General features: G+C 39.2%; 1 protein-coding gene across 1 annotated transcript in view; it reads left to right on the forward strand.

Annotated features, from left to right (window-relative positions):
* The window catches only part of THSD4 (thrombospondin type 1 domain containing 4), a 320,033-nt gene that overhangs the window by 275,089 nt on the left and 20,744 nt on the right, over window positions 1-24,200 (forward strand). Inside the window, exons 9-14 of the mRNA XM_056347267.1 lie at window positions 7,316-7,491; window positions 11,261-11,357; window positions 12,289-12,531; window positions 17,001-17,130; window positions 18,859-19,063; window positions 21,530-21,703. Coding sequence (XP_056203242.1) covers window positions 7,316-7,491; window positions 11,261-11,357; window positions 12,289-12,531; window positions 17,001-17,130; window positions 18,859-19,063; window positions 21,530-21,703 — 1,025 coding nt within the window. The remainder of the gene's footprint in view (window positions 1-7,315; window positions 7,492-11,260; window positions 11,358-12,288; window positions 12,532-17,000; window positions 17,131-18,858; window positions 19,064-21,529; window positions 21,704-24,200) is intronic.

Here is a 24,200-nt window from a genome sequence, read left to right on the forward strand (position 1 = left end):
TTTGGGTGAAAATGTCCTGTGGATTGTGAGGTACTAGGCCCACACATAAAATATGTCTCTTCAGACATGAAGTGGTTAGAAAAATAGGAGTCACTCAGCCATAAGTTTAGAAAACATATTAAACTGCTTCTGTAGATCGGGATGCTTCCAGTTTTCTGAAGCACAGTTGGGACTTTGTGCTGGGAATAGTATATGTGTATTCTAGATCATACAAAGCTTATATTTTATAAATTTGCAATGCCGAACTGGACATACTTTATATAATGAAAGGTCAAGTATATATAACTTCAGGGTGAATGTCAGAAAGATGGGACCAGGCTCTTGGCTGTGGTGCCCAGCGACAGGGCAGGGGGCAGCGGGCACAAACTGGGACACAGGCAGCTCCAGCTGGGTGTGAGGAAGAACTTCCTTCCCTGGAGGGTGGCAGAGCCCCGGCACAGGCTGCCAGAGGGGCTGTGGAGTCTCCTTCCCTGGAGACATCCCAAAGCCACCCGGACGTGACTGCGCAGCCTGCTGGAGGGGACCCTGCTGTGGCAGGGGTTGGGCTGGGTGGTCTCTGAGGTCCCTTCCAGCCCTGACCATCCTGTGCTTGTGTGATTCTGTAATATAACACTGGGTAGACTGAAAATGAATGTGTACGTAAATGATTTATCAAAACCTACATTTGAGGAACATGCGGACTCTTATTTTACCTTGCACAGTGTTGCTAATTGTTGTAGAAGTTGCTCAGATAGCTGACCTTCACATAGTTGTACGAAATTGTTGCTTTCTTTACCCATCCACCAAATTCAAATCTGAATTAATGTTTTGTTCCAACATTTCACCATAAGTTTCCCTGTAAATACTTTGCTTCCCAGAATGGTTTACCTTGAAAACTGTGTAGCACCTTCCCAGCAGAGGTTCAAAAACGATTTGTTAGATTTAAAGTCATTCAGTCATGGTAAACACTCATCTATAAAATTCAGCTTTTTTCTTTGCATGTGTAAAAATGTTTATATTAGTATTTAATGCTAAGCTATTGATTTTACTTCCAATTAATTATTACTTTTATTGCAAATATTTAAATCTTCTGGCATTTTTTTTCTTTCAATATTCAGAAGTATTTAAGAAAGCTGAATAAAACAGAGACACTGTCTTTCTCTTCATATTTTGGAGTGACTTTAAATAACGCTGTCTGATGCTATCCAACAATTCCACATGTGTAATGTTGGCAGTACCTGACACATTAACATGTAATTAGGTATCTTATAGAGGCAGTTGCCATTTGTTCCCATTTAATTGTTCACTTCCTTTTTGTTGTATTGTTATGATAATAATGAGATAAATTAAGATCTGATACGACCCTTCGCCTTATGACTCAAACTGAATGTATTTTTACATTGAGTTTATGTGAACTTTAATTTTCACAGGCAAGTGTTTTGGGCTTTCACAGAATTAAGACTTAGGAAAATGCCATAAGAAGAGGCTTTTCTTGCATAATATGAACTCACTATGAAATGAAACGTTCTGAAAGTCTTGGATGTTCCACTGTAGGTTTAATGAGTCTTGTTACTAATTTAGGTACTTAAAAATACCTGGAAAACTGATTTTGTTCAAACTCAACTTGGTAGCTGGAAGTATATTAGGATTTTTCATATAGTTCTTTCTCTGACCTCTGCAGTGGATCTGTACTTGTAATATTCCTCACCATTACTTCACTGTGACTGACTCATGACATTCTCCTTTCATCAAGACAGTTATTTTCACACATATAGTTCATGACAGAGGGTGAGTTATTTTATTGTTTAGGTTAACATTTATTATATTGCAGGTGAATCATCTTAGGATGCCCACATTCCAGCTATTTACTTTGTTTTCAGAGTCAAGAAGGGCTAGTAAGACTTTCTGGTCAGTTTTAACCAAGTGGGATCCTGAGTCATTAAAGATCAGACAATAATTCTGGAAACAGGGAGACTGCAGAGGAAGAGAAAATTAATCAGGTGGTTACCTTATGTCTAATAATACGCATATTAGGTCCTGTCTTGGGAATTAGACCATATTTCTGAAAACTGTCTTCAGGAGATATGTAATGGTATCAACTTTTTCCAAGTTCCTCTCCATCTGCTTGAGCAGCACTGGGCACTTAATCTAAAGTAGGAGAGTTTTGAGCAGAAGAGCAAATGGTTTTGCTTGAATCGTATCCACACTGATTTTTTTTTTAAAGATGGGTTGGGTTGTTTTGGTGGTAATACTGTAAATGAGATGCTGTAGTTCTAATAAGGAAATTGCCTATTTGAAAAAGTTGAGTGCAACTTTTAAGAAATGGAACACCAAAACTTACCTTAGATGTTAAATTAACTGTAGCTGAAGGGAGGGGAGTATAAGAAGTGACTGATTTATGCCAGAACAACTGGGTTAGTAAATGGTAAGGAACGGCTCATTCTTTCCTGTGTAAGATGCTTAATTTACTGTTACATACTTAAAAGTTTTCCAGAAAGTTTTGTGGCAGGGTGAGTGATGTTTTTCACAGTATTAGTAATACATTGGTCTTTTTACTTGTAGCCTAGCTTTGACATACACTAAGTTTACATCTTCCTATATTTTTCTAGTTCTGAGTGTTACAAACTTTTTTGTAGGTTTTGGTGTGGGTTTGGTGGTTGTTTTTTTTTAATTCACCTGAGCGTATGAAGCAGTCACTAACATTCAGGAGCTGGAGCATGTTCTGAACTGGGATCGCCAAAGTTGGCAAGATTGAAAAACACAATAAAAGGGAATGAAAATAATGCAATTATCTTTAAAGTATTAGAGAAATGGCTTTTTTAGCTTTCTGATTGCAGTTATGTAGTTTAAATTAGGATTCCAAAACCTACTCTTACAGACAGTCAAACATAACTTCTATCTGGGAATACTAAGCTTGAAAGTAAGCACGAGTTCACTGTTTACAGAATTTCACTCCATTGCACCACTGCATCAACTACCTTTTGATTTAAATTGTCTTTCACTATTTTTTTCCCAAGTTCTAGGGAAGGCTGTATAGAATAGTTAAAGAGGAAGACAGGAGCTGCAAAACATCTTTAGAAGCAGAGCTATAAACTGAACTGTAGAAAACTAATACTCTTCAGATACTTGAACCACACGTCTTAATATTTGGCCTATTGAGATTTTGCTGTAGAACAGTAGCCCTGGCAGAAGTGTTGGTCAGAGTTTGTGTCCTAAAATACTCCATATCTGCAGAGCAAAACATTACAGAAGGGCACTGTAGAACACAGTTTTAGTTAAGAAGCTGATCCCAGGATGAAAGACAGATGAAATCAGCTACAGACTGTATGAGGAATTAATGGTAAAGCTTTTCATAATCTTTCATGCTTTGGCTAAAAATATTAGCACCATAAAAATTCTTCATGGGGCAGAGTTGAGGTGGGAGCTGCAGAGTGATCAAAACATAAAAGAGGCACTTTTTCCCTTTTTATGGGGAGGCCTTTTTCAGACCTGTCATATGAAGGATTTGAAATGAAAGTTTAATGGACTCTCAGACAGCCATCTTTCTACAGCTTCATTATTAACAACAATTTAATCTTAGCCAGCTCGCTTGCTTTTTTTCTGAACTCTTGATAATTCATTTATTTTATTTGTTTAGCAGCAATACAAGAAAAAATACTCAGATCATAAAGTGAAGGAAGTGTTCCAAATCAAAAAACAATGTGAAACCAGTCCCCAGTAAATTTTGCAGGAGCATTTACTCCACAGTTGTTTGAATTAAAATGTAACAAGTGTGGACAATGTGAATGGGTTTCATATTTAACCTATATGTAATAGTACATGAGCTGTAATTTTTCCTCCCAGCACTATATGAGTAACAAGGCCATTTTCATGGCTGACGTTGTATAAGATATTTTTCAACTAATGCTCATGGTATAGAAACTGTTTCGTTAATGTGTCAGAAAGTGAGACCTCGGAAGCAAGTGGATGCATGGTAGCTCTTGGAAAAATAAGCACATAGCATTCAGAAAAATGAAATTTCAAAATGTGTGAATACATTTTTACAGGGTCTGATCCAGAGCTGTTAATGCCATTTAAGTTTTTTACTTCAGTTGTAAGCCAAGTGCACCAGGTTCTTGATTCTACCAGCTATTTTAGTGCTCTTTGGGGAATGATACAGACTAACTTTGCTTCCCTTCGGAAGTTCGAAAGGGTGGAACTTTCTCTAACATGACTCGCGCCTTCTGAGTTTATGTGGGTGCAACTCTGTCTAGCCACTCAAATCCACTGAGTACTTTGTGTAGGGAGAAGTAGAAGTCTGAAGCTTCACCCGTTAAGGCTCTTTACAGGGTCAGGGGGTCCAGGGACAGTCCTCTGTGTTTCTTTGAAAGGAGAGACTGTCAACAATATGGGCTCCTTTCTGATAGGTTCAGAACTGGTGGTAGCCAACTAATCCTTAACCTTTAATCCTTAACCTTTAATCCTTAACCTTTAATCCTTAACCTTCCTACATTTTACATTGTGTCCAGAGCAACAAAAAACAAACAAACAGACAAATATTCTTTACAGTGTAGAAAGAAGGGGATACAATAATATGAAGTCTTTTAAATGAATCTATCTACTTTTATACCCATTCTGTGCAGTTACTACCTTATTTTCCTTTTAACGAAAACCAAAATTGGTCCTACTAAAATTTTGTCTAGCACAAACTGGGATACTAATGATAAAGACTAAACTAATTTATATTTTAAATTTACATAATGCACATGTGTTGTCATATAATTTGTTACTCCCCTTTGAAAACGTAGGTTGCTGAGTCCCTAACCTCTCTACAGGTGTGACTGTATCCATTTAGTGCAAGGATGATTAATAAAGCATATACAACTGCAATTCAAAATATATTAGTAGTGGTTAGGTAATATATTAATATTGCGTACCTCTGTTTCTGCATGGATTGTAAGGCAAACTAATGCAAGCTGACTTGAAATCACAAACATAACTCAAAATTCTAGTTAGTTGATGCTTGAAGACTGATAAAGTCACCCACTTTAATGAACTGTTGCTTTTTCATTAACAAATAAAACTGGTAAGGATTTACAAGAGACATAAGTACATGATGGTATCTCAGCACTGTTTACAAAATTCATCAAAACCCACAATAAAGTCATCTTCTGTAAACAATTTCATCAATGTTAAGTAAATTAAAAACAGTTGGTTAGTCAGCAGCAACCAATCTCAGAGGGGAGAAAAACTTTTCAGTCTTGCAACTTAACAAGGCAAAGGCACTTGCAGTGTCACTGTCCCTTCACCCAGGATGTTCTGGTCTGAGTTCTTACATGCTGGACTGTCTTTGAGGGTGGGTGTCGGCTGTGTCTCCTAGCAGGGGTACAGAACTTGCTCTGTGGATCAAAATGGGGATCTGTCCGCTTCCCTGGATTTTGTAGTGACCAGCGGTAAGGTGTTTCATAAGGTATTGTAAAAAAACTCAAGTTATAGGTCTTAGCCTAATATAGATAGGATATTATGAAGTTCAAACCTTCAATATCAGGATGTTCTTCTGCAGCTATTTACTTTTATTAATTAAAAAAAAAAATCAGCTATCAGTCCAATCCCTTCTTGAAATATGCCTCTCAACAGCTTCTTGTTAGATTGAAGCTGATAGGCTTATACACACACGTCATATGAAATTTTTTGAATTTTTTGAATTTACAAGCCTTTTTTTTCCATGACTTTCCCTTACTTTTTTGGTTTAAGTGAATTGGAATAAATGACTTTTAATCCATATGTCTGTATTTGTCTGCATCTTTACCTGTAACTGGAATTTTCTCAATACAGAAGGTTTTCTTTCAACAAGGGGTTACTCGAGTCATGAAGTGATTGACATGGTTTCTGAAATGTGGCAGTAATATTGCACATAAAACCACTAATTTATATAAAAGACCAATTATATTTCTAGCGTGGTTCTCTGTTGCTGTCTTTTTTAATCTTAACATAATGCACCTTTACGTTGACGTTTTGTGACTGTTTCTCGGCACACAGTAACTGATGTTCTTCACTGATAGGCCCGCAGCAAAAGCAGCAAGACTGCTTCTATTGATTAGTCCAGTTAATTCAGCTATCTGGAATATGTAGGGACAATTTAAGTTTCCTCTCTAATGTATATTACTTTGGTGTTCATGGCATAAATTCACTTTCCCATCATTTAGGCCCTGTATGTAGGCGTTTCCCAGCAGCATGAATAGCTGTGTATAATGCCGAGAGCCTTTTAACTGCGTATCGCAGTTGTGACAGGACAAAGCAGCAGTCATCTCTGGAAAAACTGGGTCCTCGACCCTGACTTTTTTTTTTTTTTTTTAAGTTCAAAGCTCATACCTTGAATTTGCATTAAAAGTAAATTGCCAAGCAATATACAGTCAAGGGTGTTAGTAGATTTTGTTGTCTGTTTTAAAGTTTGCATTTAAAAGTCTTTTGTAATAAAATTGAAAATCTTTGAGTAGAGCCTTTAGAAAAAGGGTCATGTGTCTCCTGTGTACTTCAGCAATGTCTGATGTGGTTTCAGCTGTCAAGCCTTATGCACATGTATGTGGCAGGAGTTTTTGACCTTAAGGACTTAAAATTATAGTCACATAGACAGATGAAGGTAGTAGGAACAAGAAGGAGCAGACACACGTAAAAATCAGGGATTTGCCTGTGATGACAAAGGGTGTGCACTGCACAGCTGGATTGCGAGTCCATATTTTATCCTTCCCTGGCTGGTATCTGATTTGCAAAGTCACTTTTCCTTATGCAAGAGATCCTACTGGTATTTCCAGAGAGATCATCATTCCAAAGAGTGCTGCAGATCAGGGCTCTGCAGATGTTCTGGCAAAACCCCGGTGTTCTGAAAAGCAGAGGGAGTAGCCAAATGGCTTCATGAAGAATGACTGGAATATTTGGCAACCCAGGATATTCATGTGTCCCCAAGTGTAGTGATTTTCTGCCTTTGTGTTTTGTTGTCTAAATCACAAAATAGTCAATTCAATGGGAAGAAGTGAGGAGAACTGTTTCCTCAGCATCCATGTGTATTCAGTGTATGCCGCTGGCTGGCTGAGTCACATGACAATCTACTGTTGCAAAAGGTTTCCCAGCTATCTTTATTTTTCTTTCTTTTCTTGCAGTGTAAACACACCAGGTGTTCAGACAGAGTTTTCTAAGCTCGTTTGGGTTTTGCACAACTACTAATATAACTCTCTTCTTTTCAACAGCTGCACAGCTTCATCCCCTGGCATCAGAGATCACCTAACAGTGTAATGCACCAGTGTGGGAAGGTGATTTCCTCTGATCAAAGTCCTTGTGTTTCTGTCCCCATCCTCTACAGCACTGCGGAGTCGATCAGGGCGGTCCATCATCAATGGAAACTGGGCAATTGATCGACCTGGGAGATACGAAGGTGGTGGGACAATGTTCACTTATAAACGCCCAAATGAGATCTCCAGCACTGCAGGAGAGTCGTTTTTGGCTGATGGTCCAACAAATGAAGTCCTTGATGTCTATGTAAGTTTCTTGTGTTTGTATTCACCTTCCTGATGGAAGAAAATGGTTCAGCTCATTGTTAACACGCAACACTAAAATTGCATTGAGTACCAATACTTGGTCAGTTTTGAAACTTTTTATATTTTACTATTGCTTGCTGTTGCTCCTGTCTTGCTGCAGATCACATAACAACGAAGCCTTTATCTGTCAGGCTTTACTGAACCAGTAAAACCAATTTTACTTTTTCAGTAAAATAGAGATAAAGCATACAAATGTCTGGGGTCTTTTTTTTGTGAAGTGGATTTTCTCTGAATACTTTCCTACTAAAGCAGATTTGGCACAGTTTAATTTTATAGTGAACTAAAGCAAATACCTAAATCAGACAAGGCATCTCACAGAGTGATACCATCTCAGTTGTCTTTAAAAGAAACGTAAGTCCAAAAAGCTATAGAACATGGGATTTGAAGCAGCACAGATTTAATATGAAGCTGTGCTAGGAGACCACAGATAATAGCCATTTGAGAAAGGAAGAGGGACAACAAATTGCAGCTGAGGGGGGAAACATATTGAAAAAGCTGTTTACTTCAGATGAGACAGCTTTTTAGTGCATCATGTTGAAATAAAAAATATAACTGGAATTGATTACAACTTACTCAAAGATAAATAGCATGTTCTGAGATTATACACTTCCACATGGTAAAATCCATTCACTGAAAAAAAACTAGAGTGACTGATGATATGGTTGTTTCATCCAGCTACAGCTTTTTTGCCCTTAAGTGCAATATGGGGTGGAAAACTGAGTGTGCTGGGTTGTTTCATAGAAAAACAAATAGTAACTGATTACTTAGCTGGGAGAAGTTAGATGTTGGCAAAGTTATTGCCCATCAGCTAAATGCTATCTTAATAAAACAGTGTAATAATTAAGCTAACATTACTATTTTTTGGATAATTTCTGATTGATTGCAGTTTTAGACTGGCAAAAGCCTGGATGATTAAATGGTGGGGCTCCTAGGTGCCCCCTATGCAGACTCCATGTTTTTAAAATATACCTATTTTTGTGTAGTTGCAGGATGCTGTGAGCTGAGGTTTGGTCTTACATTTTTATTGTCAGCTGATTAATGCCTAGTACGTAATGACCTGGAGAGAAAATGATCAGGAAATGGATTAAACAGTTATTTCCAAAGTCATACCATATAAATCCTTAAGCTTAAGTTTATCATATTTTAATATTTTAGTTTAGGCTTAGTCTCTTTAGTCTCTTCTCTTTTTTTTTTTTTTACTTTTGCTATGAATATATGAAACTGGCGTGATGGGCATGGCTTTATCAGTTTTGCTTTGTAGCTGCTACTATGGATTGCTACATCTAATTTGGCTGGACTCTTATCTGAGATGGTTCTTATAGATATGAGGAATACTATAATTCCTCATAAGCTGATATTTTAGTGTCGTTTCCAATATAGTGTGAGAAGGTAAAAATGGATAGTGCTAGATGAAAGAAAATCAATCATCAGTATGACACAGCCTCTCTAACAGGTTTGAAATTTGTAACCGCACAGATACAGATGTCTTTTTTTCACTTCGTCTTGCAGTTCCTGAATCATGTAATGTTCTTCATCCATAGTCATGATCTTTATGCTCTGTGTAGAAAAATGAAGAGACTTGCAGATGGGAACTACAAATGGCTTTCTGTTCATTTTGACTGTGATCATGCTGTCTTCTTCTTCCACTCTAAAATGTAGATTAAAAAGGTGTCTAAGTTACAGCAGGTTATAATTAGCAAGATAAAAAGAGATGCAAGTTTTCTCCAGGTGCTAAGTATGCATTGCTACAAAGACTTAGGTCCACTAACTCAAAGCAAAAATTTGTATAATTCCAGGTATTTTCCTGCAGGAAAGTTGTGGCAGTATATTCATAGGGACTTCATCAGTTAAGCTCTTCGTAACATGTGGCTGTCAGTTGTTCTGAGAAGTGTGGTGGAAAAACCATGGGAACCATTGGAAAGCTGTTCCTGGAACCTGGAATCTTAAGAACAGGGTCCTGGTTCGGGAAGGTGGGGGTTACTCTACTCTTCCACCGAAGTGAGCTTCACAGTGCTCAGTTCTCTCAGGACCAAACACAAAGAGGGTGTATTTTTTGGATAACAAAGTGATGTGGGAAGGACCAACCCTTACAAAAAAATACTACAGGCAATGCATTATTAGATGGTTCAGAAAAGCGAATGATCTCTGAGGGACAGAGTTTAGAGGAACAGCTATTATATTTGGCAAGGAAAAAGTGATTTTGACACAAAGAAAAACAAAGGTCTGAACCCCTAGTTGGTGTTGATTGGTGTGGTGAATTTAGTGAAATTTTGAAGCATAAGTGTGCTCTGCTGGGTCATAAAGCCGTTGGTGTAACATGACTTTTTTCTTTTCAGGCCACGGTTTGTCAAAAGCAAAGAGCTAGTGCAAGCTCTAGTGTTTGTTTGGTTATGTTTTTTAAAAAAGGTGCTCTAAGTTTGAGTGTAATCTGAGGCTTCTATCAAACCAATCCCCACAAAGAGTTCAGGACCTTTAAAGCCACCGGGTCAGTAGGAGCAGTACTGAAGTAATCTAAGCTAAACTAGTGAAATTAGCAGCTGATGGCACCCTTGCATTTCTGGTGGGAGTATGCTCAGGCTCTCAGCAGCAGCAATGTATAATACAAGCCAGTTGGGTATGGAGTGTGCTGCTAACAGTTTTTAAAAGCTTTCATTAAGCCATACCTTGCTCAGATCTTATGATGCCCAACTGCTTAAGCACACAAGTGATGCTGACTTCCAGAGGCACACTCTTGTCAGCTCACATAGGCTTCTGCAGCAGTGTTCTGAAACCACTTGGCTTCATTTTCACATTTAAACGAAAACACCTGATGGTTCCTGCCTGTGTTTGATGAAGAACACTTTGATAGAGTTGTTGTGGCTAGCTGTAAAGCAGTGGGAGTGTCTGCACTTACATTACATCTCCGTTCAGTTGAAAATTAATGTGGAAGGATGCAGGAGGGTTGCACGGGCGCTCTTCAGCACAAGTATGGGGGCCTTTAATCTGTTCGCTTGATCTTCACTGAGCAATGCTTATGTTGAGAGCGGCATAACGTTCGTTGGGCATCTTAGCTAGTGGATTGTCAAGTCTCCACTGAGCGGTGCAGAGGTAGCTGCACGATGATAAAAGGAACAGTTTGGTTTGTGGGACTACACCCAGAATAACCCATATGTGCTGTCTGCATGTGCTATGTTCAAGAGTACAACTGATAAACCTTAAAAAAGGCAGTTGGCTAGATTTGTAGACAGGGATCTATTTATTTTTCTCTGCTTTGTTTCTTCCTTGCATATGTTTCCACAGGCATCTGTCAAGTTCCTTCTGTCTGAGAATGTTTTGGTGACCTTGGGCCCGTCCCTGGTGCTGGGGCTGGGTGTGAGCCTCTGCTGCCCATGCTGCCGAGAGGCGAGGCCATCCCTGCTGCAGCCCGCAGCCGCACCTCAGCCCCAAGCGTGTCGCTTACAAGTTTTTTGAAGAAGATTTAGAGAAATAGTTTCTCAGCCATCACAAGCTAGCCAAGTTTGCAAACGTAGTAACCTGCATTTTCTTATTTTTTCCAGAAACAAGCACCTTTTTTTTTTTTTTTTTTCCCCAGTTTTTGGAGACATTAACCATTGTTTCTGTCCTGACTGATGATAAATAATGTTATGTAGTTAATTAGTTCAAGTACATGTTTTAAGTATTAGTAATATAACAAGTGGAAGAACTGAATATATGGCTGTTTTTCTTTTTAGATGATACATCAGCAGCCTAACCCAGGTATACATTATGAGTATATCATTCCAGGAGACAATGTCATTAGTCCTCAGTTGCTTGCTCACAGGAGGCCAGGTAAAATGCCGCTATTTCCTATTATCAAACACATTTTGTTACCCTATAAGGTAATGGAGATATTAATACCACTAAATTCAGTGAAAATGCTGCCACTGGTGTGGGAGAGGCCCAGGGTTTCACCCTACATGTTGAAAGAGAAGTCTGCACAAATTTAATAACCTCAGTGAATTAATAATGGCAGGGATTATTTCTACTGTAGCAGGGAATCTGGTCACATATTTCTACTTTCAGTTGTCAAAACGTTAACCATGGCTTTGCACAAGCTGGAGTGTTGTAACCATGTCTCAGAAATTAAATAGAACATGATTTTTCTCTTCAGAGTTTGAGGTAATTTAAAACAACCCTTTGCAGTTTCTCTTCCCTCTCCCAACTGGAGGGGTTCAAACACAAAACTGTTGCCTTTCCAAGCTAGAATCTGGACAGCTCGTGCTCCTGAGCTGTAGGTATGTTCTGTAGGTATGTACGTATGTACCGGTATGACGTTCTGAAGGACAGTAGAAAATTTGCAAGCGAGTTTGGCCCTACTTTTAATGTTCATGACTTCCTTTGGCAAATTTCTATGTGTGTTTGCAGTCTGCTCATAATGAGGAGCAGCTGTGCCGTGACATGGGGAAGCACAGAATACAGAGCATGGTACAAAAAAAAAACCCCAAAACTTTGGGAAATTGTGACAGTGGGTGCATTAACTCTACCATCTGTTTGGAGATATTTCAGTTTTTAATGTATTTTCTGGCTGAGACTTGGTTATCTTAGTTTAAAACAACACAGTCTTTGCAGGACACTATTTGGAGGTATCTGCATAGCAGATTAAAGCTACTTTTCAAGTGTAATGATGTGCCAGTTGTGATTATTAGCAGGTGAAAACATGAGACTGATATTTGCAAGTGAGGCTCATTATTTTACTTTTATTGTTGTTGTCCATCATCAGGGGAGCCCTTGAATGGTCAGTTAGGAATGCCAGAAGGTACAAATCATGAAGATGAGGATTTGCATAGGGAGGCAGACACTCTCACTGGACAGTCAGCTGGAACTTTTCCAGTTATTCAGCCAGGAAGATTTCCTTCTCATCAGCCAGAAAACCAGGTGCCTGCTGTGCAACCACCAAGACAAAACCGAGAACACAACTGGAAACAGATTGGAAAAACCGAGTGCACTACTACATGTGGGAAAGGTAAGTGCTTCATACACCGTGCACAGAAAATAGATGACACACTGGAGGGTTCTAGCGTGGGAGAGCAGAAGCATGGAGAGAAGAAGCAGTGTAGCTATTCAGCAGCTCTTGCATGCACAAAGCATTGCTGGACCTGGTGTTTTCTGTTCTCTTAGAAGCAAAAGACACAAAGATACTATTATGTGTGCTTATATTTAAATCAGCAAACCCAACAAAATTAAAAATATGAAATACAAAGTATGTAAATTAAAAGGTAATATATGGCATTTGCCTCCAAAAGGAAATATTTCAGGATTTTATGGCAAGCTGCTTTCTCTCACACCCTTGATACACAGCTGCTTTCCTCAGCATTCTTTGGCATTCTTTATCCTTGCATTTTTGGCCTCTCCTGCTTTGTCAGATACACCCTCAGTGCTTTTTGTGTCTTTGTCAACAGTTTGTTGATCTTTAGGGGAAAGTTCCATCAGCCGTATTTGCCTCATTGCATGTTGCTGGAACAGGAATAATGTGACTTCAGAAAACTCTGGGTTTCATAGGGGAGAAGTGGGAAGGAAGAGGGATGGAAAGGGACTAGTAATTAGTGAGCTTTTGGGACCTGATGAATGCACTGCTTTGGCCTTGCCAGATTCATCCTTGCTGTAAGACACAGTGGCCGCAGATTCAATGATGCACAGCACAAGATATTATTTGGAAGAACAAGTTTTTGTGATAGTAAAAGTGAAATCTTTTGTACTGTACATAGCCACTTATCACCATACCTAAAAAATTGCAGAGATTTGAAATAAAGACATACCAGGGAACTCAGCTGACTGTCAGCAGTTCATATACATTAAGAACAATTGTTTCCTAATTAGTTTGAGAGAACACTTCACAAATTTGGTCCAAGGCCAGATGAGTGTCCGTGCTATATCCGTGCTATAGATACAGATAGAGCTAAAAAATCCAGCAGTATTGATACCAGTCCAAATTATTTCCCAGTATGTTCAGAAAAGTTTTTTCATTGGGGAAATTACAGCAGAAGTGTTAGAGCTAAAATACAGCCTATAAAAGTCAGAAGACTTCTTGAAGTCAGCCTTTTTGTGGATCAAAGGAGGGAATGTAAACCAGAATTATTTTGGCTGGCATTTAAATATACTTTGTGTCTTTAACACAAGTCATATGGGCAAAATCCTTAATTGCACCTGATTATTTAGCACTGATCAGTGAGTAGTCTCACCTGCTGAATGTCTGGATTATCATATACAGGGTGAATTTTAGTATCCCAATCAGGCAATTTATGATGCAGTTGCAGGAACTCATCAGGGTAAATGTATTCTTCCTTTTCACCATAGAAGTCTTGGTTGTATTTCTTGTGGACCTTATGGAAATATGAACACAGATCTTGCTATTTCTTCAGAGATCTGGGAGTTATTGGAAGTGATATTAATGAAATCTGAGTCAAAATGATGATAGCAAAATTGTAGGCAAATGGAATTCAAAGGATATAATTCAGACTCCTATACAGCTTAAATTTACTTCACAAAGTTTACCAAGAGAACTATCAAAAATTAGTATCTTTTTGCAGTATTTGGAGAATGTGTGTGTGTTCCGTTCAACAAACTGGACCTTGAGAGCAGCATCCAGACACTGTTGAGACTGTATGAACATTCCTTGTAATCTTGTTGTGAGAAGCCTGTGTGAATCTCTGATGCCCCTTAAGGCATTTCAAGTCAAACTAGATTACATAGATTGATTAAAAAAATGGAGTGGAAAAAGTCAGAAAGAAATCTTATACTGTTTAAGGCTTTGTTTTCATTTTGCGTGACTCAATATGAGACTCTTCTTTTTTTTTTTCATGTTTTCCTTTTTTCTACTACTTTATTTCTTCATGCAGAAATGTAGATGATACATGGTCTTTAAATTTCCTTTTTTTTCCTCCTCCCCCCTGCCCCAATGAACCCATCAATGCTAAATAACGTTAGGAAATTTTAAGTTGGAAGAAGAAAGAAAGAAAAATTACTTTTGTGCCACCTAAGGGAAAAGGGGGGATAAAGTAATTGTTGTGATAAAAAGCTGTGAGATTTCAAAGCACTTTTCAGTAAAACTTGGCTTGGAAAAATAAAAAAGACTATTATCATTTTTTTTTAAAAAAAGAAAATGCTTCCCATGAGAACTGCCAACTCTTGTCCCAGATTTCCATTTAAAATGACTAAGCAAACAGATCTCCTAGAACTTGGACAGTGTGGGAACTGCTGCCACATCTTGGCAGGGAAGTGAAGTCCAGAGAGAAAAGGGCTGGTACAGTGCAAATTCCTCCAGTCCTGGAGCCACAGGAACTTCATCCAGATTTGGTCTGAAAGATCTTACAGGAGTACCACCTTCCCTCATCTTCCCGGAGCATGGCCAGTGCCTTAGAACTCTTACCTGCATCTTGGAAATTACTTGGGATGTGTAATTGGTTATCAGTCTTGGCAGTATCTTTGTTACTTTATGCAAGGAGATTAAAAAGTGCGAACTGCTGATTTTTTTCCTCCGATTTCCAGGCTCTGTCTCCAGGTTGTACACTATATTTTCCCAAATTCTGAAGTATATTGTTGATATCAAGGTCAGTCAGTATAGTTTTACTTTTCAAATACAGCTTTATCCAGAACAATCACACATCATCCACACATTTCAAATGCAAAATGACAAACATGAAATCTGAGTAGGAAAGCATTCCACGAAAAGTTTGTACAGTGAAGCATGAACTGTGTATCTGCTTGTCTGGTTGAATAGTGTTCCACTTGTCCTTATTTCATTCTGTTGAAGAAAGTCAGGCATAACCTAAGCAAAATGTTTCTGTTTCAGTTCGGAGTTAATTTTCCTGTTCATGGTTTCTTTTGCTGTGTAATCCTGAATATCTGCACTAATAAACCAATAAATAATTAGTCATTTGCAGTAATGCACTTGCTGTAGGATAGCCTAAATAACTAGAATCACCCAATTTTTAAGTCAGTGGGTCTGTCTTCAGGCGGCGCAGCTGGCAGCTGTGGGCTGTACTGTGACCACTTCTCTTTGCCTGAGCCCTATTTCTCTTGTAACCAAATGGCTCCTGTTACCAGAGGTGTTTGGTGCCATTGCTGTACTGCAGTGACCAGGAGGGGTTGCTGCCACTGTACGTGGTGTAAACATGCAGAGAGAATCAGCAGGCTTTTGTACTACTTTTTAGAAAGAACTAAAAAGGAAATGTTTCCTAGTCTTCCTTTTGCTGTTTATGTGCTTGTAGAGTTGCCTTTCACATCCCTTGCCAGATTCAACTCCAGATGGGCCTTGCCTTTTGTAACCCCATCCCTGCACAATCAGACAGCATCTCTGGACTCCTCCAGGACCGCCTGCCTCTGCTTACACCTCTTGTTCTTCCTTTTTGTGTCTGAGTTGAGTTAGGAGCTCTTTGCTTATCCATGCAGGTCTCCTGCCACCTTTGCTTGATTTCCTCTTTGTCGAGATGGACCTTTCTTGAGCTTGGAGGAGGTGGTCTCTGAATATCAACCAACTCTTCTGGACCCCACTTCTCTCTAGGGCTTTATCCCATGGGATTCTTCCAAGCAGATCCATGAGGAGATTTGGGTCTGCTCTTTTTTGATATTCAGGCTTGTGGTCCTGCTTTTTGCCCTGCTCCCTCCTCTTAGAATCGTGAAATCTACCATCTCATGGTCACTGCAGCCAAAACTGTCCCCGATTTTCACACCCCTGATTTCTATGTTTTTATGTATCAGGTCTAGCAGAGCACCTTTCCTGGCTCCTCAACCACCTGTGTCAGGAAACATGTTAATGTGCTACAACTTTTCACTTACCAAATACCAGTAGACATGTTAGCACCTTGCTCTTTGTCATAATTTTGATAGTTAGTGTGCACTGGTAATAGAAGTAGATTTCTGTCTTTATGCTCTAGCATGAAAATTATTTAAAGGCCAAGTATTAAATGTGGAGAAGAGTAATGTTTAGTGAGTTTGTAGTCTACAGTAGTGCTTAACCTGTAACCAGTATCTTATGAATTCTTTTGAAAACCAGGCAAAGTGGATAATGTTCTCATGTGTTCACTAAACGCAACTCTAAAGTAAGGAGGCTCAGTCTCTTTCCAGAAGCACAACAGAATTACTGCTAAATTTTTCCTCCTTTCAACCTATGTTTTGGCTTCATTTTTTTAAACTGCCTGAATACTTAATGTTTGTACTCTCTGCACTATAAAGGCCTCATGTAGACCAAGGAGCATATTTTCTCAACCTTTCCTGCAATGCCATGCTGTACTTTCTGTATACTAAAGGCTTCCCTTAATACTGCAATTAAATAGTCTAGCATTTGGCTCTTACATTTGGAAATTTTGGATAAAATCTTAGTCTGTATGTCCTGTTGTTAAGTTACTCTTTTCCTTTCTGTGTCAGTGTTGGATGCTACTGTTATGACTCTGGAGTCTTTTGCAACACATCACCTAATTTTCTTCTTCATTTCAGGGTCACAGTACCCAGTTTTCCACTGCGTCAACAGAATCACTCATGAGGAGGTATCTGAGAGTTACTGTGACAGCAGCACCAAGCCCATTCCAGAAGAGGAGGCCTGCAACCTCTTCCCATGTCCAGCTTTGTAAGACACTACAATTTACCTCAAGTGAAACAAGCCAATGTCATTGAGGTTTTGCATGTGAAAGAGGCTATTCTAAGTAGGAAACTAGTCTGAACTTCTAAGTACTATGCACTTGTTTCATAAAGTGTACTGCATATTTTTTCTGTAGTCGTTGGTGGCCTTCTTCCCCTTCACAGGGAGCAATAGCATTCAGAGAAGACAAAAGCGAAGTTGGCAACATGAGCTTAATAATTTCTCAAAGTTGCTGTGGTTGTTCAGGTATGCAACACTATACACGTTCTTGATATGGGTAGGTTTTTTTTCAAGTGACGGGCCTCGCATATACCTGCCTAAAGAAGAGGCTCTGTAGGTTATATTGCTCCATACTGGATCAGTGTGCTGTAGTGCCCACATGTTGCTTCCACGGTATCATATTTAAAGATAAGGTTAGGCTGACAGTGCTCACAGCCACCCCCTGGGGAGCATCACATGTCTTTCCTTCAATTCAGTAGTTCTTCAGCTTGAAGACAGGGTTCTGGAGCGGTAGTCCTTGTTTCCAGCACACTAATACTGCCAGCACACAAGATGTGATTTCCTTTGGAAAAGACACTCGCCATCAGGAGGCTGTGACTTACAATTGGCTAAGCAACTTATTTTAAAATGTCAACAAGAAAAACTTTAAAAAGTCAGTTCATCCAGGGTGTATACCAAGAAAAGAAAATGGTTAAACCCAGTTGCCATCGTAGCAGCTTTATTTCAGCAGAAAGCTGTATTTTCCATCTCTCTTGTGGTTACATTCTTCAGTTCCCTTCTGAGCAGCCAGTGGCCACTCCTTATCCCACAGAAGTTTCTAATGGTCTGAGTGCTGCTATAGTGTTAGAGGTGCCTGACAAGCCATTTCCTAGTGCACAGTAGATACTCGGGAACTTCTGAAGATGTTTTCTTGGAGATTCTTCTCTCACCAAGCATTTTTCTCACCTTTTTCTTTGTAATGACTCATTCTAATTCAACATCATCTGTTTACACAGGATAATATCAAGAATATAAACAAAGATATGTAAATATTTATTACAAAGATTACAGAGATTTTGCTTGCTTTCTGCAAGGGTTCTGAAATCAAATGTGTGAACGTTTCAGACACTTCCCTTATTTCTGTATGTCTTCATGCTTGAAATGAAAACTGAAAGGGAAAATTACATGTTTAAACAAAAGTGATTAAATAAATACAGTGAAATCTTGGAATGAGAATATATATCTAGGGAATCTTTTCATCTCTAAAATTAAATGTATTCATTCATTGCTTATTATTTGCTATTTCAGTAGTATGTATGAATGCCTGAATGCGTTAGGGATTTTTCGATACTGTCCTTTTTAGAGCCTTTGCTGCAAAAAAAATTTATGCAACACACCTTAAATTTTTTAGAAGTATCATTAGATCAGTAATACATATTATAGATAGATTCTTTAAAAGAAAACCAAACAGCAATTACTGGGTTAAGTAACGTTTGTTAGTATGTCTTGAAACCAGGGATTGTGCAATCTGTATGCATACTTACTATTATCAACCACTATGGGTAGATTGGGTGCAAGTATAAAACATCTTCATGGAATATCGGTATGCATATAGAGTCTTACGGGTTATTTTATCAGATTCTATATCAGCATGAGGATCACATCATTCAAGTTCTGTTAAGATTAGTATAGAGAAATCTTTACTGAAGAAATACATCTTCTTGATTTTTTCTTTAGCTGGGATATAGGGGAGTGGTCTGAATGCAGCAAAACATGTGGCCTTGGTATGCAGCACCGACAGATCCTATGTCGGCAAATGTATGCCAATCGCACCTTGACAGTTCAGCAGTACCGCTGCCAGCACCTGGAGAAGCCGGAGACAACCAGCACTTGCCAGCTGAAGATCTGCAGTGAATGGCAGATTAGGACAGAGTGGACTTCAGTAAGTATGAGTCATTAATTTGGGGCATAACACCTCAGAAAAGAGTAAGAATTTTCTTCCAGGTATCACTGATCAAACATTAAATTTGTTTTTGTTTAAAGCGGGGAAGTGAAACGTGAAAAGCCTTGGAAGTAGGTGAATCTTAGTTCAAGAAAACCCTGCTGGATTATGACCATTAAACTTTACTGTTCATAACCAGAAAGAAGCTGAAAATGAGCAATTGAATAGTACAAAACACACAGCTGTGTGTGTACAGAAGTACGCAAGTTTTCTGAGCAATGTATTTTTAAATGTTTTGTGAAGTAGAGTTGGGGGAGCCTTGATAGGTTTGCCTGTGGTGACAAACCTCCTGCTCTTTCTCATAGCATGTAGAATTTAGTTCCAGGAGTTATTTTACCTTATGGATGTATTATGGGTAGGGTCAGTAGTTGTTGTTACTGTAGTTGGTTTGAGGCTATGCCAAGACTTTCAGATAAATGTGGATGTCCAGTTCCAGGCTTTAATTTTTCTGTGTTGCTTACAAAAGGTTTGGCCAACCTGACAACCATCCTAGGTATTTTCATGGCCGTTGTGTGAAAGAGACAGTATCCTGGTGTATTAGGTGCAGTGATAAACAAATCTTTCAGTTAGCCACAAAACAAAACAAAACAACAAAAAAACCCCAATTAGAGTTGCTGAATTATGTGGGTGGATAGACTATGAGAAGTTCCAGCTTAAACCCTGAACCTAAACCTTCTTTCTCCTTTCTGCTGAAGTGCTTCCTTACTCGTAACGCCCCCAGCCCATGCTGGAATGTGTTTCCCGGCACGCATGGGCTAGCTGCACTGGCAGCAGCAGCACAGCCGTCCATCCACACAGACACAGCAGGCTAAAGTGTTGTGCAGCAGGCTGTTTGTGGCTTTCTAGTGGGTCTTCCCGCATGGTTTGAAGGTTAATGTGGGTTAACTCCCTCAGCTGCGGCATATTTGAGGCTGATAGTGGCATTCATGCCCATTCATGAAGTATCTGTCATATGTTCATATATTCCCGATTTAAAAAAAAAAACTAGAAATACCTAGATAGATGAGTGTAAAAATATGTGGGCACATTAATTCATTATTCATGATGAATTAAATTCCATCTGGTGTTAAAGGATAGTAAAACAGATATTAAAGGTAAAGTTTTGGGTTTTTTATTGTGTTGATGATGAGAAAGGGGAGCTGTTTTTGTGTGGTGTTTTGTTGCATTTTGAGAAGTATTTCAGTGTACAGACCCTTTAGAGGTTTACTGCATACAGTGAATCAAGCCAAACAAATGCTTTAGAAATTGTAGCTGGTTGAATATAAGTGTAACAACTGCAATAAAATTTTGTGATTAATTTGCTCTTGGAAGTAAAATTGAAGTTCTTGGCATGAGGAAGATGCATTATAAAGAAAGGAGCAATTGAGTTTGCAGACTGATGTCGGTATAACATTTGTTTGTGTTTGTGCTTACTGAAGTACAGTTAGGTTGTCACTTTGGAGACGGGGCTGTGATCTTAAAAGTAAGTTTAAGATTTTCTTGTGTGCTTACCATTTTTTCTGACATACAAATGTCAAAAACTTTGATCTAACTGATTAGAAAAAATGGCATTGAAGTAATTTTTAATATGGAGTCAGCAGATGACTTCGAGAGTAACTGGACAAATGACATAAGGAATGTTATAATAATTTTTATTAGGATTTTGCTATTTAATGACCTCACGCATCTAGTCTGGCATTTTGCCAGTGTTGTAGAGTGAACAGTTGAAGAAACAGCTGCAGTCTGAAGATGAAGTTTGTGAGGTATCTTACTGTGGGAAATCTATTTTACATGGTAAGTAACTTTGACATGTAAATACAGTAGACATGATTCAGCATTAGAAAGCAAGGAAGAACCAATGAGGCTGCCTTTGGAAGCCTTGCTAGGAACCCTTGTATGCAGGTACCGCAGTCTTTAGTCTTCAAATTCCCAAAGATTCCTCCCTTTCATTCTGGAGTATTTACAGGACTCATCAAAACATTTCATGCATATGCAGCAGAAAGTTGTGTTCCCATCTTGCTTCATGATGTGGATGCTTCACATAATGAGGCAGAGGTAGCAGCAGTTGTCAGAGTCCTCAGAGGCTGAAGAAGCGAGAGCAGAAGGGGCAGCCTTTACTTGCAAGATGGACTCAGAAGTTTTGGTTTTTTGCATTTCTCTTGCTTCATGTCTGCTTATAGGTCAAGATCAAAATTATGCAGAGTATGTATCCAAATGTATCTGCATAGTGTACTGTAGAACACTACAGACTGAGCATATGATTAAAACTGCTACTGTGTTTTTACTCCCTATTCCTAACAATCGCAAATAGTTCTGTAGCTTCTGTGGACGTCTCGGCAGGAATGAATGAGCTGTACATTCCCAGCTCCCTGACTAACCACTGCAGTTCTTGCATAGAACCCTGATACAACCTCCCTTTTGTTACAGTGCTCAGTGCCCTGTGGAGTGGGGCAGAGGACCCGAGATGTGAAATGTGTCAGCAACCTCGGAGACATTGTTGATGATGAGGAATGTAACATGAAGCTGCGGCCAAATGATATTGAGAACTGCGACATGGGTCCCTGTGCAAAGAGCTGGTTCCTTACAGAGTGGAGTGACAGGGTAAGGCTTCCCGTTATCTTTGTGCTGCCAGAGCTTCTAAAACAACTTAGGTACTCCAGGATTCAAAAATATACATCTGTACAGCCATAAAAGGAGTGATCTTATTTTCCTTGTTTATCCTTGATCTGTTAAACAAGCAAAAGCAAACAAAAAATTAATGATCCCAAGGGCAACTCAAGTTTGTGTTAGATATAAGAATGCATAGAAAGGGCAAGCATGTGGGTACATGGCCAAGCATCTGGATTTAGAATTGGCTCTGTGTCTGAACTTTCCAAAATATTGAGTGTGCTGAGATTTATTATTCTGCCTTGTTTAGCCCTGAGTCTCAAGATTCAAACTCTACAAGTTTCCCTACTGTTTTTTTAAGAGATGGAGGTTTGAGGCCTGATGTCTGGGTTTAAGTTCAAGCCGTAAAACAGTTATCCTTTAGCTGTGAAGAGAGGAACAGCTTTGTAAGCTTAGGCAAGGTTGATTCAGGCTTTTGTACTTTGTAAACATGGATGTATTTTTTATTCCAATGAGTCAGATTCTCCACATGAAGGCAAAAAAAACAGTGGTGATTTACCTTGTTTTGTGATTGGGTTCAGAGTTGTTGTTCAGCAGTGATATTTATGTGTTGTGGTTTAACCACAGATGGTAATTAAGTGCCACACAGCCGCTCACTCACACCCCCCCTCACCCAGGGAGGTGAAGAGGAGAATCAGAAGGGAATGCAAAGCTCAAGGGTTGAGATAAGGAAAGTTTAACAACTGAGATGATGATGGCAATAATAACAATGACAATGATGATGATGAAGGAGAAGGGGAGAGAACTGAAATCCAAAGGAAAGGGAGAAAAGAAAACATGCACAGTACAGCTGCTCACCACCCAGTGACCGATGCCCAGCCAGTCCCCAAGCAGCGATCGGCAGCCCTGGCCAGCCCCCCAGGTGTATGTACCAAGCATGATGCCCCATGGTATGGAAAACCTCTTTGTCCAGTTCAGGTCAGCTGTGCTGGCTGTGTCCCCTCCTAATTTCCTGTGCCGCTCCAGCCCTCCCCGGCAAGGCCTGAGAAACCAAAAACTCCCTGACCACACTGTTCCCACACCATATTCACAACAGCACTGCACTAGCCACCAAGAAAAAACTTAACTCCATCCCAGGCAAAACGAGGACAGTATGCTTTCCTGAAGAGGCTTACACACACAGGCTAAGGCAAGCCTGGTATTTCGGTCCCTGTTGTGTATGCTTGCATATCAATTTCATCTGTAGACAAGTTGAGCTTCTTCAGTCTGTAAAAATCCTGATTCCATCTCCCTTTCCTTTGACTGGTTGTTTTGGCAGGCAAATAATAAATTTATCATGGAAACTGTAAGATTACATTCATACCTTTATGGATTCATTATTTGGATCATTTTGTGGCAGTATTGCTGAAAGCTAGTCATGTCTGGCTCATAGGTTATGCACTAGTTTGGTCACTCAGAAGATTTTCCACATTTTAGATGCAGAGGAGGAACTTCGCAAGTAGAACAGGTACCTGGTATATCACATAATTTTAAAAAGACTGATCAGATTCTTGCTACAACTAAAGGTCTTCAAAATTTTCAGCCTTTAGACAAGTCAAATAGATTTTACAAAGACAAAAAAGGGGGTTTTTCCGGTTATTATTCACTCAGTGTGTGCTCTTGCATAGCATGGACAAAAAGTTACCAGGTAAGGTTTAGGTATTAGTGCAAATGGCAAAGATTTTGCTGAAGGGGAAATGTCGCTGCCTTTTATTATGTGTTGGGTTTTTTTTAGCTTGTAGAGCTGTACAGGGATATTTTACAAGTAAGAGAGAAAAATGCTTTCTAGCCACAAAGATCTTATTCTTGAAAAAGCTGGCCCAGCTACTATCAGCTAGTGCAGCTCCACCACATAAAGCCCATACATTCCGGTGAAGACTCTAGCGTCAATGTTTTCTTCATCATTCTATGCTGATATTTTGTCTTCTGCAGAATTAAAGTAGGTTTTGACGCTGAAGGTTATGACTGTGGAATGAATGCTTATTTATACGTATTAAATGAGACAGAGAAGTGAAGCAGGTAATGTGGAAAATGTTGGAGTTTTTTCTTACCACAAACGTTTTAGGGTCAGAGAGTAAAGAATGGATTTTGTTACCTTCTCAGCTTATATAAGTGTACAAATTAATTTCTTCCAAATGCTTGCTACTGTAGTTGGCATTATTCACCATCATGTCTGCCAGCAGTGGGTTTGGAGTTTGATTCACGAAGAGAATGGAAGGAACAGCTTACTTCAGGAAAAAAGTAGATATGAGCTAGGATGTGCAGAATCTTCTAAGATTCACACATACCTTACAACTGGGATGTTCAGAGAAGTTTAGTGCAGTGATCCCAGTGGAAGTCAGTGGAATATAGGAGTAGTCAATTTTGCAAAGTCAGGCCTTTGGCCATTACCTTCCTTACTGCGCCTTTCAAGGGCTCTTTTTCAGGATCAGAAGTCTCTCTTTCTTTGTAG

Source organism: Falco biarmicus, chromosome 7 (assembly GCF_023638135.1).
Source record: "Falco biarmicus isolate bFalBia1 chromosome 7, bFalBia1.pri, whole genome shotgun sequence".
In the NCBI taxonomy this organism is placed as follows: Eukaryota; Metazoa; Chordata; class Aves; order Falconiformes; family Falconidae; genus Falco; species Falco biarmicus.